The sequence below is a fragment of the Salvelinus alpinus genome, chromosome 25 (genome assembly GCF_045679555.1).
Source record: "Salvelinus alpinus chromosome 25, SLU_Salpinus.1, whole genome shotgun sequence".
Lineage (NCBI taxonomy): Eukaryota > Metazoa > Chordata > Actinopteri > Salmoniformes > Salmonidae > Salvelinus > Salvelinus alpinus.
In genome coordinates this window covers 10500028-10516018 of record NC_092110.1, presented here as the reverse complement: position 1 = coordinate 10516018, position 15991 = coordinate 10500028, and the positions used below count along the sequence as shown (strand labels likewise).

General features: G+C 40.2%; 1 protein-coding gene across 1 annotated transcript in view; it reads left to right on the top strand.

Annotated features, from left to right (window-relative positions):
• The window catches only part of sptbn5 (spectrin, beta, non-erythrocytic 5), a 57833-nt gene extending 45694 nt beyond the window's left edge, over positions 1-12139 (top strand). Inside the window, exons 51-70 of the mRNA XM_071365024.1 lie at positions 352-498; positions 736-873; positions 2389-2645; positions 2926-3112; positions 4449-4661; positions 4851-5047; positions 5294-5498; positions 5814-5990; positions 6233-6388; positions 6595-6812; positions 7046-7235; positions 7453-7629; positions 7896-8003; positions 8187-8927; positions 9061-9129; positions 9295-9378; positions 9490-9581; positions 9769-9888; positions 10100-10341; positions 10594-12139. Of these exons, the coding sequence (XP_071221125.1) occupies positions 352-498; positions 736-873; positions 2389-2645; positions 2926-3112; positions 4449-4661; positions 4851-5047; positions 5294-5498; positions 5814-5990; positions 6233-6388; positions 6595-6812; positions 7046-7235; positions 7453-7629; positions 7896-8003; positions 8187-8927; positions 9061-9129; positions 9295-9378; positions 9490-9581; positions 9769-9888; positions 10100-10341; positions 10594-10742 (3867 nt within the window). The 3' untranslated portion in view covers positions 10743-12139. The remainder of the gene's footprint in view (positions 1-351; positions 499-735; positions 874-2388; positions 2646-2925; positions 3113-4448; positions 4662-4850; positions 5048-5293; positions 5499-5813; positions 5991-6232; positions 6389-6594; positions 6813-7045; positions 7236-7452; positions 7630-7895; positions 8004-8186; positions 8928-9060; positions 9130-9294; positions 9379-9489; positions 9582-9768; positions 9889-10099; positions 10342-10593) is intronic.
• The last annotated feature ends 3852 nt before the right edge of the window (positions 12140-15991 follow it).

Genomic DNA, 15991 nt, shown 5'->3' with positions numbered 1-15991 from the left:
TGGGACCTTATATAGATAGGTGTGTCTTTCTAAATCATGTCCAATCAGTTGAATTGGCCACAGGTGGACTTCAATCAAGTTGTAGGGACATGGATTATCAAAGACAATTGGATGCTTCCTGAGCTTAATTTGGAGGTTCATAGCATCGGGTGTGTGAATACTTATGTAAATTAGATATTTCTGTGTTTCATTTTCACTTTGTCATTATGGGGTATTGTGTGTAGATGGGTGAGAACTAATCTATGTAATACATTTTGAATTTAGGCTGTAAAACAACATGTGGAATAAGTCAAGGGGTATGAATACTTTCTGAAGGCACTGTAAGTAATGTGTGATAACTGGAACCTGCAGGTGTGCTCGTGGCTCAATGAGAGGAATGCAGTGGCCCTGGATGAAAGCTGGAGAGACCCCATCAACCTCCAGGCCAAACTACTGAAACACCAGAGCTTTGAGGCTGAGATCTTAGCGAACCGTAACCGAGTTGACACTCTTACTAAGGTATGTGTGAATAAGTGCTTTCGGTGCACATTAATCACAGAGTAGTATCTCAGTACTTGCCTATGGCTTATGACAGCTCAATACACCTTCAGATAGAATAACATAGCTCTTTGTCCTTCATAGAATCTGCAAGGTCCTCTGTTCTGAGACCAGTGTATCGGCAGATGTTATCCACAGCACAGTTAATAACACTTGCCTAGACCAGTCACTGCTAACTGAGTCAATGTTCACCCACAGGAGGGTGAGAGAATGATAGCAGCGGGTCACTCCACTCCTGGGAAGATCAAACCGTGGCTGAAGGACCTTAACCATGGCTGGGACCTGCTCCTCAACAACTGTAAAGAGAAGAAATCTCGTCTGCAGCAGGCCTACCAGGTATTTGCACCTCATAGACGTATTGTACTCATCTTTGATGATAGATACAGTAGATGATACTGTGAAAAAGAGAATGTAACTTTTATGAGATGATAAACTAAAAATCAAATCAAATTTTATTGGTCGCCTACACATACAAAAGTATGTTGATTAGGCTATTTCAGCCACACCCGCCGTTGCTGACGGGTGTATAAAATCGAGCACACACCCATGCAATCTCCTTAGGGAAACATTGGTAATAGAATGATCTTACTGAAGAGCTCAGTGACTTTTAATGTGGCACTGTCATAGGATGTCACCTTTCCAACAAGTCCGTTCATAAAAGTTTTGCGCTGTTAGAGCTGCCTCTGTCAAGTGTAAGTCCTGTTATTGTGAAGTGGAAATGTCTAGGAGCAACAACGGCTCAGCTTGTGGTAGGCTACACAAGCTCACAGAACGGGACCGGCGAGTGCTGAACGAGACTGGCGAGTGCTAATGCATGTAAACGGGTAAAAATAGTCTGTCCTCGGGTTGCAATACTGCCTCTGCAAGCATTGTCAGCACAATAACTGTTTGTCGGGAGCTTCGTGAAATGGGTTTCCATGGCCGAGCAGCCCCGCACAAGCCTAAGATCACCATGCACAATACCAAGCGTTGGCTGGAGTGGTGTAAAGCTCGCCGCCATTGGACTCTGGAGCAGTGGACACACATTCTCTGGAGTGATGAATTACGCTTCACCATCTGACAATCCGACGGATGAATCTGGGTTTGGCTGATGCCTGGAGAACGCTACCAACTGCGAGCCAGGCCTAATCGCCCAACATCAGTGCCCGACCTCACTAATGCTCTTGTGGCTGAATGGAAGCAAGTCCCTGCAGCAATGTTCCAATATCTAGTGGAAAGCCTTCCCAGAAAAGTGGAGCTTGTTATAGCAGCAAAGGGGAGACCAACTCCATTTTAATGTCCATGATTTTGGAATGAGACGTTTGACGAGCAGGTGTCCAGATACTTTTGGTCTTGTAGTGTATTTGCAGAGACAACATCCCCTCCAGGTAAAGTAATAAAGCATTCTGCTTAAAAAGGCCGAATGCAGCTGTTTTTATTTCAATATCAAATATTTTCTGGGCAACAATTAAATACCTGACTTTTATAGTTTTCCATTAAAATGGTTGAAAAGAAACAAAAATAGCTTTTTAACAAAAATAATTCTCAAACAAGAATTTAGCTAGGACTGTTTGGGAGTGGTCGGAGTTAGACTCTCTTTTGTTATTGGTCTATATTAACTTATATCGGCTGCTGATGTCACGAGGCAAGCCAAAACTCCACCCATGCAAAACCTGCTGAATAGAAGGTCTTGTGTAGATTGTACCAGCAACTATTAGGAAATAACACTGATCAAATGCCTTCATACTTTTACAGTGTTAGTTTCATCAGCTGTTGTACAATATGATATAAAACATATTTTGACTGCTCTTGGTCTTTAAGTAAAGTGTTAAGCTATAATTCTTCAATGAAATTGTTATTTTCTACCACCAGGCTTTACAGTTCCAACGTTCTCTGGACGACATCGAGGAGTGGCTTGGGTCCGTAGAAGTTGAAGTAACCAACGAGGACTGTGGCACTGACCTCCCGTCAGTCAGCAGGCTGCTGAAGGCTCTACAGGACCTGGAGGAGGTAGTGGATGGCTATCTGGAGAGGATCCAGGGCCTGGTGGATACAGCAAAGGACTTCAGCTCCAAGGGCAACTTCCTGGCCCAGGAGATCCAGCAACGAGTAGGCCAAACTGTCAATAGGTACGTTGTTGTTTTTTGTCAAAGATATATAAATAATACTGGCAAAGCATATAATGTCTTTGATTCTCCCCAACTACATTTAAATATTAGTCAGAGTACGAGACAGATTAACAAAACACACATTTATTACTATGTAACAGAGCACACACACACCAATACTGCATGGCTGTGAGACTGCGCTTGTGAAAGGAAATATAAGGGTTTTACACAGTAGTAAGTTTTGGGTCTTTTTTTTTCATGGTCCTTCGAGACTGATTTTAACCAACTTTCGTTTTTGCAGATATAACAGTCTGGCTGAGCCATTGCAGAACCGACGGGAGACCTTAGAATCCTGGCAGCTGTTGTTCCAGTTCTACCGTGACATGGAGGATGAGCTGGTCTGGGTCCAGGACAAACTGCCCTCTGCCTCCGCCAAAGACTGGGGAACCTCCCTACAGAGTACTCAGTCTATGGTCAAAAAACATCAGGTCAGAGACAGGGATGGTCAATGTTCCAGTTTGCAGTTAAAACCTCTCTGGGATAGCGGGACGCTTGCGTCCCACCTGGCCAATAGCCAGGGAAAATGTAGAGCGCCAAATTCAAAAAAATTATAGAAAATCAAACTTTCATTAAATCACACATATAAGATACCAAATGAAAGCTACACTCGTTGTGAATCCAGCCAACATGTCAGATTTCAAAAAGGCTTTTCGGCGAAAGCATAAGATGCTATTATCTGATGATAGCACAATGTCAACAAAGAGAGTGTAGCATATTTCAACCATGCCGGCGCTACTCAAAACGCATATATAAAATATAAAACATGCATTACCTTTGATGAGATTCTTTTGTTGGCACTCCAATATGTCCCATAAACATCACAAATGGTCCTTTTGTTCGATTAATTCCGTCCATATATATCCAAATTGTCCATTTATTTGGCGCGGTTGATCCAGAAAAAAACAGCTTCCAATTAACGCACAAAGTCACTACAAAATATCTAAAAAATGACCTCTAAACTTTGCCAAAACATTTCAAAGTACTTTTGTAATACAACTTAAGGTATTTGTAAACGTTAATAATTGATCAAATTGAAGACTGGTCTATCTGTTTTCAATACAGGAGATCAACAAACTAACGCTACATTTTTTTAGTCTTGCGCAACTCTCAAACAGTACACAAGACGTTACTCTACTTCCTGATGGCCTTCTTCTTCATTGCACAAATGAATAACCTCAACCTATTTCCCAAGACTGGTGACATCCAGTGGAAGCAGTAGGAACTGAGAACAGAGTGATTAGAAATCTGGCCTCCCAATGAAAACTCATTGAACAGACAGTGACTTTAAAAAAAAGAATGGTTAGTCCTCAGGGTTTTGCCTGCTACATAAGTTCTGTTATACTTAAAGATATGATTCAAACAGTTTTAGAAACTTCAGAGTGTTTTCTATCTACTAATAATGTGCATATCTTATATTCTGGGGATGAGTAGAACGAAGTTGAAATTGGGCACGCAATTTTTCCCAAAGTGAAAACTCTGCCCCCTATCCTAGAGAAGTTTAAGATACTAACAACAACGTTAGGCTTGGGTTTCTGTCAAGAACTTTGTGAGAAATGTATTTGTAAAAAGTGTTATGCATGTAAGATTCCATTGGTTGATTGGTTGAACCTCTGTGTCTGTGTGTGTGTGTGTGTGTGTGTGTGTGTGTGTGTGTGTGTGTGTGTGTGTGTGTGTGTGTGTGTGTGTGTGTGTGTGTGTGTGTGTGTGTGTGTGTGTGTGTGTGTGTGTGTGTGTGTGTGTGTGTGTGTGTGTGTGTGTGTGCAGGCTCTGGTGCAAGAGATAGCGAGCCGTACCCCTCTGGTGCAGGCTGTCCAGACCGCAGGGCAGAACCTGGTGAGGGGCAGACACTTTGCCTCGCATGAGATCAGCGAGAAGCTGGCTGAGCTCAAGAAGATTTTTGAGAGCCTGAAGACAGAGTCAGAAAACAGGGGCCGACTGCTACAGGAGGCTCTGAAGATACAGACCTTCCTCTCTGAGGTAGATAACTGTGACCACTGACCATACTCTCTATACATTCTCTTTGGACACGAACACAGGTTCCACGATCCACAAAAACTCTCTCCCAATACATTTTTCTACCCAACTTTCTACAGTGAGGGACTTTTATGTGCCACCCAGATATGATGCCCACTGAAGAACCTTTTATAAGCTTACGTTTCTCTTTAGGTTTCAGAACTACAACTGTGGATGGATGAGCAGAGACCAATGTTAGAGTCCAAAGATTTTGGGAAGAGTGAGGAGGCCACCGAGGTCCTCCTGAGGAAGCTGGACTCTGTAGACCTGGACATGGAGAACCAGCGGCTGAAAGTAGAGTCTCTTCAGGAGACTGGCGCTAAACTGGAGCACTGTGGCCACCCCAACAGGTACAGTATAGAAACATTACAGTATGTACATTATTCACTTTATCTGTTATCATTGTCAGGAATTAACATATGTGGTCTCACAGATATATTCATATTCTATATTCACATATTTAACTACATTCACATATTTGAAATATGTACATTTAGTGATTTCTAAATCCATTTAGTTTATTTCTTAATGTTTGTCTCTCCTTCCAAATGTTGTAAGCCCATTGACATGATACCATTTCTCTCATTTCACGTCAGCCATTTAGTGAGTAAGAGTCTTCCAGACGTGCTGGATGAGTATGAGAGTCTGCTGCGTGTCTCTGGCTCGCGACGGGCAGCTCTGGAGGACCAGCTGAACCTTTATGTGTTTGAGAGAGAGGCCCGGGAGCTGCAGAACTGGCTGTGCTCCCGCAAGACCCTGGCTGAGTCAGAAGACTTTGGACAAGACCTGGAGGATGTGGAGGTATAGATGCAGAGTGGACTATTCCATTGGTTCCATTATACAGAGCAAATTAGGTGCAGCTCAAGTGTTTTTAAAAGTTTTGACCCATGTCTTGGAGGATGGGAATAGGGCCAGTATGGATAAGCCAAGTACTGGACCGTTTGTATCAGCTGTTGGGTGTATGTATCGTTTCTATATTGCTGTAGCGAAAAACAATCGTTGTGAGATTACAGTCTTGGTAAAGTACTGTAATCAGACAAGTAATGATCGATATCGAATGCATTTTAGTTTAGAGGCAGAGGCCACGCTTTTCTTAATAAAGTTACGTTCCTCCAGATGTTGCAGAAGAAGTTTGAAGACTTTGTGGCTGAGGTGAACACGCTGGGCCAGAGTAAACTCAGCACTGTTCAACAACTACGACAGGAGGTGAAGTCTGCTGAAGGCCCGAGACGAGAGGCAGCGCTGCACAAGTTATGGGACGAGCTCAACCGGAATGTGAAGATTAGAGCGGAGGTAAAAGTCTAAGTCCAGTTCTTCTATCAATAATATTATAAGTCACTACTTAAGTGGGACATTAAACGGTAGGGAAGAAAGGCAACGTCTACTCACAATTCTATAGTGGCCCTATTTTTTCCCCCCCAGCTCCTGTACCAAGCTTGATGTGCGTTAAACACTCTCCTTCTAAGTATTATTTACATATTACTGTGGGTAATTGACCTGAGCCATGGTGATTTATCAGCCATTTTGTGTGACAGAACCTGAAGTCTGCCCGAGAGGTGCACCAGTTTGATCATGACGTGGACGAGCTGAAGGGTTGGATGAGTGAGAAGGAGGTGGTGTTGGACTCTGACGACCACGATCATGATCTACTCAGTATCCAGGCACTCATCAGACAACATGAAGGACTGGAGGTACAGTACACAACCAAAGTTTATTTAACATGTTTGACTGAGATGGTAGCAGAGCAGTTTTATTGAGGCAGACTCCAAAGATTCACCATTTCATTAGCCATCCAAGACCTGATGACTTGCTTTAGCTCCCTAAATGAAGGCCTTTAACTCGGTGAGCTAACAGCCGGTTACACTAACTCACCCATCAAATAACTGTTTGTTTCCAGAGAGACTTGGCGGTCATCGAGGGAGAGGTGTCTCGGACTAAAGAGGAGGGGCGGGGCCTAACCAGGAAGTACCCCCAGGTGCAGGCCAGTCTGGGTGAGAGACTACAGGAAGTGGAGGCTAGCTGGGCTAGTCTGCATGCCAAGGCCATCCAACGCAGGAAGAGACTGGGGCAGGCTGAGGCTATGCAGAGATACCTCACAGAGTGGACAGAACTCATGTAGGTCTACTTCTTTTGATTTCATGTAATTAGGTTTGATAAGATAAGACCCAAGATGAGAGCCAATTCTATAATATCACATTTATGATGTGCTTATAGATGTGTAATGTATGCTTTATGAACGTATAATTATTGAGGTGTGACCTGGATCTAATTTGAACATTTTTAAGTAAATTGAAGTGCTATTATTTTTTCAATTATGAGGTTATTTTATTTTTCCCTGTGTTGCCCAGGGCATGGCTGAAAGAGACCCTGTCCCTGGTGAGAGGGGAGGGGTCAGGAGGGGAGGGTGCTGACCTGGAGCAGCTAATCAAAAGACACGAAGAGTACCATGTTCAGATTGACAAGCAGCTCAACAAATCACAGGCTGTGAAAGATGAGGGCAGATACCTCGTAGAGGAAGGCAACTTCATGTGCCAAGAGGTAATAGCACAGTACTTAACAATTTAGACATAATGTCAAAGAAACCTAAACATCAATGTAATGGCAAGATACGGAAATGTTACGTTTCTCTTTTGCTATTGAATTTGCATTATTTTAAGCATTATTGTCCTTGTTTCTATTAATATGTCTTGTGTCACAATGTTAAATATTGTTATAGGAACATTTAATAAAGCTATCTATTGCTGCCAAATTGCAGTTGGAGGATCGTCTTCTGGAGCTGCAGGAGCTGGAGATGCGGGTGCAGGAGGTCTGGGAGGAGAGGAGGGTGTTGTACCAGGAGGAACTGGAGATCCTACATCTACAGAGGGAGCTGGAGCAGGCAGAGCACTGGCTCAGTACCTACGAAGCTACTCTGAGGGTAGAGGAGTACGGGGTGAGTCTTTTAACTGGTGGACAGCCCAATTAAAAGCCTAGGTGTTAACATAGGATTGTGGTGCAGGAGACCAGGGTTTGAACCTTGTCACTTACATAAGTCATCATGCTTTCTGACAATAGTATGAAATAGTGAATATTTTCTTGAATTCAAGATGTTTGATGATACTGGTCCTTGGATTTAGTGCTATGTATTTTCCTTTTCGACCCACTAAGTGAAAGTTGGTTAAGCCTGGTTAAGATGCTCAGTGACGTCTCCTTTCCCAGGACTCTGTGTCAGACGTTCTGGAGTTGATGAAGAAACAGGAGGACTTGGAGGCTATGATTCAAGCCCAGAGTGACAGGTTTTGCACCTTACAGAAGAAGAAAACACAGGTGAGTGAAAGATGAGGACGCTATTCACCTTTCCTGACAACTGATGTTATGGCTGTTGAATGTTGGCTAACTCCATTAAACCATACAACTCCTTTTGGTTTTGAACAATGACAACCCAAAAGATGGCTTTGGCATGGATACAGTAGATTACTCTCACACATAGTTGTATTATATATTTTTTAGAGAGAGCAGAGATTACAAAGCCTCCATGGTGATGATGGAGAAAATTCCAGGAAGAAGCTTTCCAGGGTGACCTCCCTGAAGAGGAAACCGTCTGACCCGAAGACCCCCCGACCCACTGGCCCTAAACTCCTAAAACCCACAGACCGGGTCCGCAGAACCAGCACCGGCAAAACACCTGATCCAGATTCATCTCCCTCCATCTCCAGTAGCCCCCCTCCCAGCCCCGCCCCTAGGGCCCTGACCACCCAGAACCCTGCCTCTGTGGCCCCCTCTAGATCCCCACGCTTCACCCCTCCAGTCAACCCTCCTCCATCCCCTCCATCCTCTCCCACTACAGAGAGCAGTAGCCACTCCTGCTACAGACCCCATAGATTGTCAGTGAAGGAAGAAGAGTTGCCTCCCACAGATAGACCATCTATCGCCCCCAAGCCAAGGCTCTCCCTCAAAGAGACGTTAGCCAGGCATGAGAAGCTGGCCCCAGAAACACCTGTGTCGGCCCCAACCTCACCTGAGCCAGCCTCACATGCATCTCCCCTACCCTCACCTGTATCTGCACCTGTCCTCTCTGAAAATCCTGAGCAGCCAGATAACGAACCCACCACACCCCCTAAACTCCCTCCCCTTTCCGGAGATGTCCCTCCCCCCTCCAGAGACCTGCCCCCTTCCCCTCTACTGCTACACCACAGGAAACTAGAGGACCTACCAGAGGAGATGGCTACGCTGTCAGACTCGACATCTGATGTGAGATCAGATCACTAACTAACTAATTAACAAACTACACTCTGAGTCTGAGTGGATAGCACATGTTTGTTTACGTTTTACACTATGTCTACTGTTTTCCATCTTGAGAACTGTGTTGTTTACATCTGTGTAGGTCAGTGGTCAAGTGCCTGCCAGAATGGATGGGATGTTGGAGATCAAGGTGAAACAAAGCGGAAACAAAGTAAGACCCTGTTTTACTTTCTCAATGTGGGAGACCGAAACATTCTGACCTTAAAACAATTGTTGATGCTAGGTCATCTCCTGTGGTTTTTTTTTTTATGAACAAATCATTCATAATTTACAGTTAGATAAAGCAGTAAAACTGTGAAACTGTATTGGTTTGCAGGGTTTGGAGAACTGGGATGCTGTCTATGCATTACTGGAGCGGGAGACACTCAATCTTTTCAAAGACAGAGACGCAGCTACAGAGGTACTGCTTATTCATCAAGTCTACAGAAAAAGATTTTAAAGTTAAATTCACAGGTGCTTTTAGAGAGAACAATGACTTTTGAACGTACAGTATGTCACTGCTTTTTTACAGAGGTCTTCCCTATGGCCCCCCATCAATATGGTTGGAGCAGTGTGTAAGGAAAACCCATACTATAGGAGAAAAGACCATACCTTCAAACTAACGTGAGCCTTTCACATTACTGAAAGAGAATCCATGCTTCAAGTGGAAAATCAAGCTATTTCTAAGTACTATATAAAACATGCCATGTTAGAGGTTTGAGGACTTGTAATAAAGTATACAAAGACTGCTCCTCTGACAAAATGTAAATGTATGTGACTGTCTGTTCTGCTTTCTGTGTATGTCCGTTAGTCTGCATGATGGAAGTCAGTACCTGTTTGCTGCCTTTAGCCGAGAGCAGCAGCTCAAATGGGTAGAGGAACTTCAGAACTGCACCAAGTCTGGAAGCTTCTCTGACTCTGAGGATTCTGGGTAAGGCAACTGTCAAACAGAAGGGCCATTTCTTAAAATGTTGTTATTATAAATGAATAACACATATTTTACCAGTGCCTTTACCGAATAGTTTGCCAAATAAACAATTTATTTGAATCCTGGTGTTTTTGAGTGATGTTCTCATTATAAAATTGAGTGAATATATAGTATCTTGATATTTGAAAAATTTGCCAATTCCCATTTCTTTCAGGAACTCCTCAAAGGACACAGTAGATCACCAGTACTCCAAACAGGTCAACATCAATGATGCTTCTGAGAACAAAGGGTTTCTCAGAGTTGGCTCCAGTGAAAGTGTTGGTTCCAGAGTTGGCTCCAGAGAAAGTGTGGTTTCCAATGAAAGTTTTGAGAGCGATATAGGGCCACCACCAAAGCCCCCCCATACCTATTACAACAAGCACCGCTACCCTACAGGAGGGGGGACCAAAGATGAAGGTGAGACTACACATGCATTAGTTTCCCACAACTTGAAATATTACAAAAACAACCATTTTGAAACTGAAATAAATTCCAGGTGAGACTGCATAACCAAAACAATGGTTACAAACAACCATTTTTGTACAGAAAGATATTAAATTCTTCACTACATTTTTTGGCATGTTAACATTGTAATATTATTACTAAATCCTTATAAAATACTCTGAACTACTTTGATGCCTCATAACATAATGTGCGGTCTTGTTCCAGGGACTGTAATAACTCAGAGACTGAGTTCCTTACAGAGGAGCCATCCTCCCACTGCCCAACCTCCTCTACCTCCACAAAGCCTCAATGACCCTGAGACCAAAGACAAACCCAAGAACAAGAGTGTCTTCAAGAAGCTCTTTGGAAAGTGATTTGGGATATTTCCTGTGTTATTAGAATAGAGTCATCATAACAATTTATATCTTAATATTACCTTTACAATGGTCAAATCAAATGCCACAATCTTTCTGTTATTAACCATTAGCATTGGTTTATGATATGTTAGCAACAATTGATATCTTAATTTTCTCCTTGTGTTGATGTACTCAAGATGGCTGCATGCTCATGAGATTTAATGCCAGTGCCTATATAAAAAGCGAATTTATTTATTCAATAGAAAAAATTACATTCAGTTGGCCTATTTCATTTTACACATTTCAAACCACAGTCATTTTCGAATCACCACATTTGGTAATTGAACTAATATCTCTTGTGTAGGAACATATAAATAGATCATCCTTACCATGCTCAAACGAAGTTTCAAGCTAATTATGCATGATGTCAATGACAGATTTGCCGATATTAGAATTATGCATGTGTATTTTAAGTAAATATGTCACCGATATTTAATTGTATGGATTATAGGCTACCAATCTTGTTTTGAAAATGTGAGAATATTTTTATCAGCACATTGGGTGAGAAAGAAATACATGATATGAAGTGTATTCTTATCTTTTAAATATTTTTGTCAAACGAAATGAGAGGACATTTTTCAAAGTTAGTATACTTTTTGCAATTCATTTTCATGCCATAATTTAATGACCTTGTGATTAGGTTGGGTATACTTTTACCACTTTTACGTTATACATTTTGCAAAAGTCATTCGTATTTTAATTATTTTCGGTTTAGACTGCAACTAGGAATCAACAAAATTACATATTTCAGATTGAGAATGTGTTAGTATAATAAAAGCCTGCATTCAGATAAAATTAGGGGCCAATTTTTGTCATCCAATATTCCACATGTATCATGCTTTTTTGTGTAGGCTAGTAGCCAAAAGACTTTCTCTTTTGGTCATCTTAATAAACGGTTATGTATGTTTTGCGGATTCTGTAAAAAATACATGTCTTTGATGGAAATGTTCAATTTTTCACGGATTCAGAAATGCGTAAAGAATTGGACTACAACATACAACCCTACAATAAGTGTCAGCAAAGTACATGCCACAAATGAATGATCTTTCAGCATTTTCGATCCTAGGCCTTCCGGACTATATGCCTTCTTGAATCAGCAACATTTGCTACCGCTTGATGGCGTCAGAGACAATAAAGCAACAAGACAGTCTATTCCTCAAGTCTATTCCTTGCAGTTCAAAAGTTAATTCGAGATGTTGCCATTGATTTAACATCTTGAGCTTTGTCTATTTGTGATTGTTGCATTTAACTTGTTAAACAATTTGGGTAATGTGCCATGATATTTCAGGTCATGGGTTTGATTACTCATTTGGTGTCATTAGGCTAGACGACGTGTGGGTAGAATAAAAATCATAAAGGGATTTCATATGTGGGCTCTTTTATTGCCTCAAACACAATGATTGTAATGTATAGAGATTATGGGCAAGATAATTTATTTTGGTGATTTATTCCTGGATCATTTCTGTGCGGTGGTTAGTATTTATAGCAGGTTTATTTATTACGTTTACATTAGTTTGAGGTTTTCCAGTAGGCCTAATTAAAGGACATCGTGTTTTGAACTCGATAGCTTTGCGTTTGAATTGTAATCGAAAATAAAAAAACAAATGTATAGTAATAATAACACATTTTACATTTTCAACAATTTAAGGCTTAAGAAGGCCTATACATGGATTCTTTAGAAATCATTCATAAGCAAATGTCATGCTCTACCAGGTTACAGGGTGGAAAATTGCTTTTTTGTCAAAGCACCAGATGTAGCCTTACAAATTCTATTGAATATTAACACAGAATATATGTGCCTGTATTTCCTGTTCTACAAAATCGCATCATTCGGCTTACTTGCAAAAATATTTAATTGTAAACTATGTTGGTAACCCCAGGCCTATAGAATTGTTTTCATTCGATAGGTTATTTGATCAGAAGCCAGTCCCTAGTTGTTATTCGGATCACGCGTCTCCCAAAGCCGCTGCAGCTGATTTAATGACTCACCACACAGCTCAAAGATTTAACAATGTTGTTCTCGGCCAGTAAAATGAGTCAAATAAATCGGAAATACATTATTCTTGAGAAACTAATTTTAAAACTCCAAATAATAGGCTATTTCCCAAAATGACAAGATTGTAAAAGAGACACATCTCTTATCCTCAATTTTGGTGTTTTGTTTCTAATTAATTCAATGGACCTACCTATACACGATAGTAAATTAAAAAACCCTGATGTGTATTAAAATTGGCTTTATATTTACCGTTACTTCTCTTCTTTAAGATTTATTGCAGGATAAAAATATATGCCACACACACATACCCAATGTAAGCCTGGTTAAATTAGGCTCCCACTCCTTGATTAACCAATAAGTTCATAAAATAGCCGACTGTACATTTATGGAAAACGAAAGGCAAATAGTCTCTATTCACCTTTTGAAGTATGGTTCAAATATCCACACATTACTACAGAACATAACAGTCAAAATACTGTAGACTTGTCTGTTATATAGTCATACAGATTCACAATACCGTAACACAGCAGCACCTCTAAACGACAAACAGCATTGTAAAGGTTGCCGGTAGGTTATGTCCATAAAATGAATCCACAACCAGACCAATTTGATAATCAAATGTATGATCAAATAATATCGAATAAGGATTCATTATTATTTATCAAGTTTATAAATAAATATAGACGGTTTGCTGTGACAACAGTTGTACAGATACTTTATCTTCATACCTCAATTAGCAAATGCTTCTAAGTTGCTTATAAACTGCAGGGTGAACTTGTTTTAATTTTCCATTAAAACACATGCAGACAATAGTTTGAGGTGAATTTTATTTAAAGTCATGATCAAACATTGAATTTTCATTGAATCAATTGAATCAAAATTCCTTTCTCCAATAAACAATAAGATTCCCTCTCCGGGATACGCCTTTTTAAACCAAAAGCCGTTCGCTCCTCTACCGCTAGGGGGCTCTCTGCTCTCACAGATGTGCGCCGGTCTCTATCAGTGTTATAACGGAGTTTTGCGGTATTTCTGCTTGCCTATCGTCTTATATCCACACAACACTATTTATTTGTGCCCTAAAGTGAATAATAATGTGTTTACATCAACGGCGTGTTTATAAATATTTTGCAGTAGCCTATGTGTTGAGCAGCCCTGTCATTGTATTTAAACAAATCCATGCCTTTACTCAATTTCTTATAAAGATTAAACTAGTACTTTCAATAAATTATGGTTGTCAGTCTGAGATTAAATTGTAAGCGTTTTGTTTTAGGTTTGCATCTTTTTCTATACGTGAAACATAACATGATTGGAATTATTGATAGAATTCTACTTTTATGGCCGTAGTTGTGTTCTAAATCAAGGATGGGCAACATTGGGGGCCACAAAAAAACACACACTCAGTCAGGGCCGGCCCTAGACTTTTGGAGGCCCTAAGCCACATTTTGTTGATGATTACAAGTTTAGATAGCTGGCCACTAGACTAATTTACCAATCTAAAAAATCTTAGCGGACATGGGCTAATTGAGTGACTGTCAGTAACCAGGTTTACATGCAACCTTTTTATGCCTGTAAAGTAGGCTACATTTAGGATAAAAAACGTCAGGACAGACCTGATGGAAATTGAACATTTGTGCCGGTAAACTTTTCAAATTTAAAAAAAGATACTAAATACACTAGACAAGGTAGGATCTCTCTATGTCTGTAAAATGTATTATATGAGAAATGCTTGGCTGCCTTTTGACAAATACAAATAATCTCGCTATTTTGTCCATAATAATCTCATCATGTAGGCTATACCTTCTTGGTAAACTTTCCAAATATCGACAAAACGAAATATTAGACAAGGTGGGATCTTTTTGTGTAAAAGGAATTATGCAAGAAAGGGCGGTGTCAACTGTTTTATGCGCAAATATTGATACAATAACAATCATATTGAAGTAAAACTTGAAGTCACACGATGACATGTTGTGTGGTCCTCCCACTACCATTTGGGAAAGCATACCGTTTATTAGGCTACAGATTAAATAAGTGGCTAGAGAACATGTGCCAATACCAGAGTGGGCACACTCGCAATATAAAGCAGCATTTTTAGTGACAAAACCATCAGTAGAGTTGAAAATACGATGGCATTTATTTATTTTTTGCTACATGGGAATTGAACAGCAAAAGTTATTTTTATGTGCACTATGTCTTCACGCATAGACATTGACCCGCAACAAGTACATTTGATGGAAACATCTCGGATGTATAAATATTTTATTTATGCAGATTTTGGAATATTTGCATGAAAATCTGCCGCCAATTGGATGGAAACCTAGCTACTGACTGACACAACAAGAGAAAAACTTCTGATGAACAACCAAATTGTACCTTGTGTGTTCTACTATTCTAACTCTCAACAGTAAGTTGAGACCCCAACTGAGTTCCTAATACAGAACATACTGTATATTATATATATTAGGAACTCTGTTGGTGTCTCAACTTATTGTTGAGAGTTGAAATAATAGAATACATAAGGTGCAATTTCGAAATGATATGTGTGTGATATATATATTTCTTTATTTTCTTTTTTGTAAATTGATCCTCTGGCCTACAAAAAGGTTCGCTGCCAGTTTCCCATCCCTGTTCTAAACCATTATTATCATTCTACCATTTATTTAATTTAGGTTCCCTTATGGAAATACGGTTTCTATAGTATAAGAATAACGTTTTATTTAAGATAGGCCTATATTACTGTAAACCCCAAGGCATTTTTAACTCAAATACTTCTATTAAGTTGTACTCAAAGTCAATGAAAAGTAATTATTACTTAAAACGTTAGTACCACAAACTCAAAACTAAATGAGAAGTCACACCAACATTAAAAAAAAAAAAGATATAACAGCATGCTCTACTGCAGGTAGATTTTTCTGGAATTGTTGTTAATATCTGTATTTTTGCATGTACATTTAGTGATTGATTGATTAAATGTTATACTACACAAAGATAAAACATTTCTAAACTAATCCAGTCATTTCATTTTTGCGCCTGTTACTGAAATGGGTTTTCCAGTTTAAATGGCTTAGGCTATCCAACAGTTGAACTACCTAACACTGGCTAGATTCCAATAGGAATTACACATCACTTTGCAAGCCAGCATAATGTGATTTACAGTTTCTGGTAAATTTCCCAGGTTTTCCAGAAATCCTGGTTGGAAGATTAATATATATAT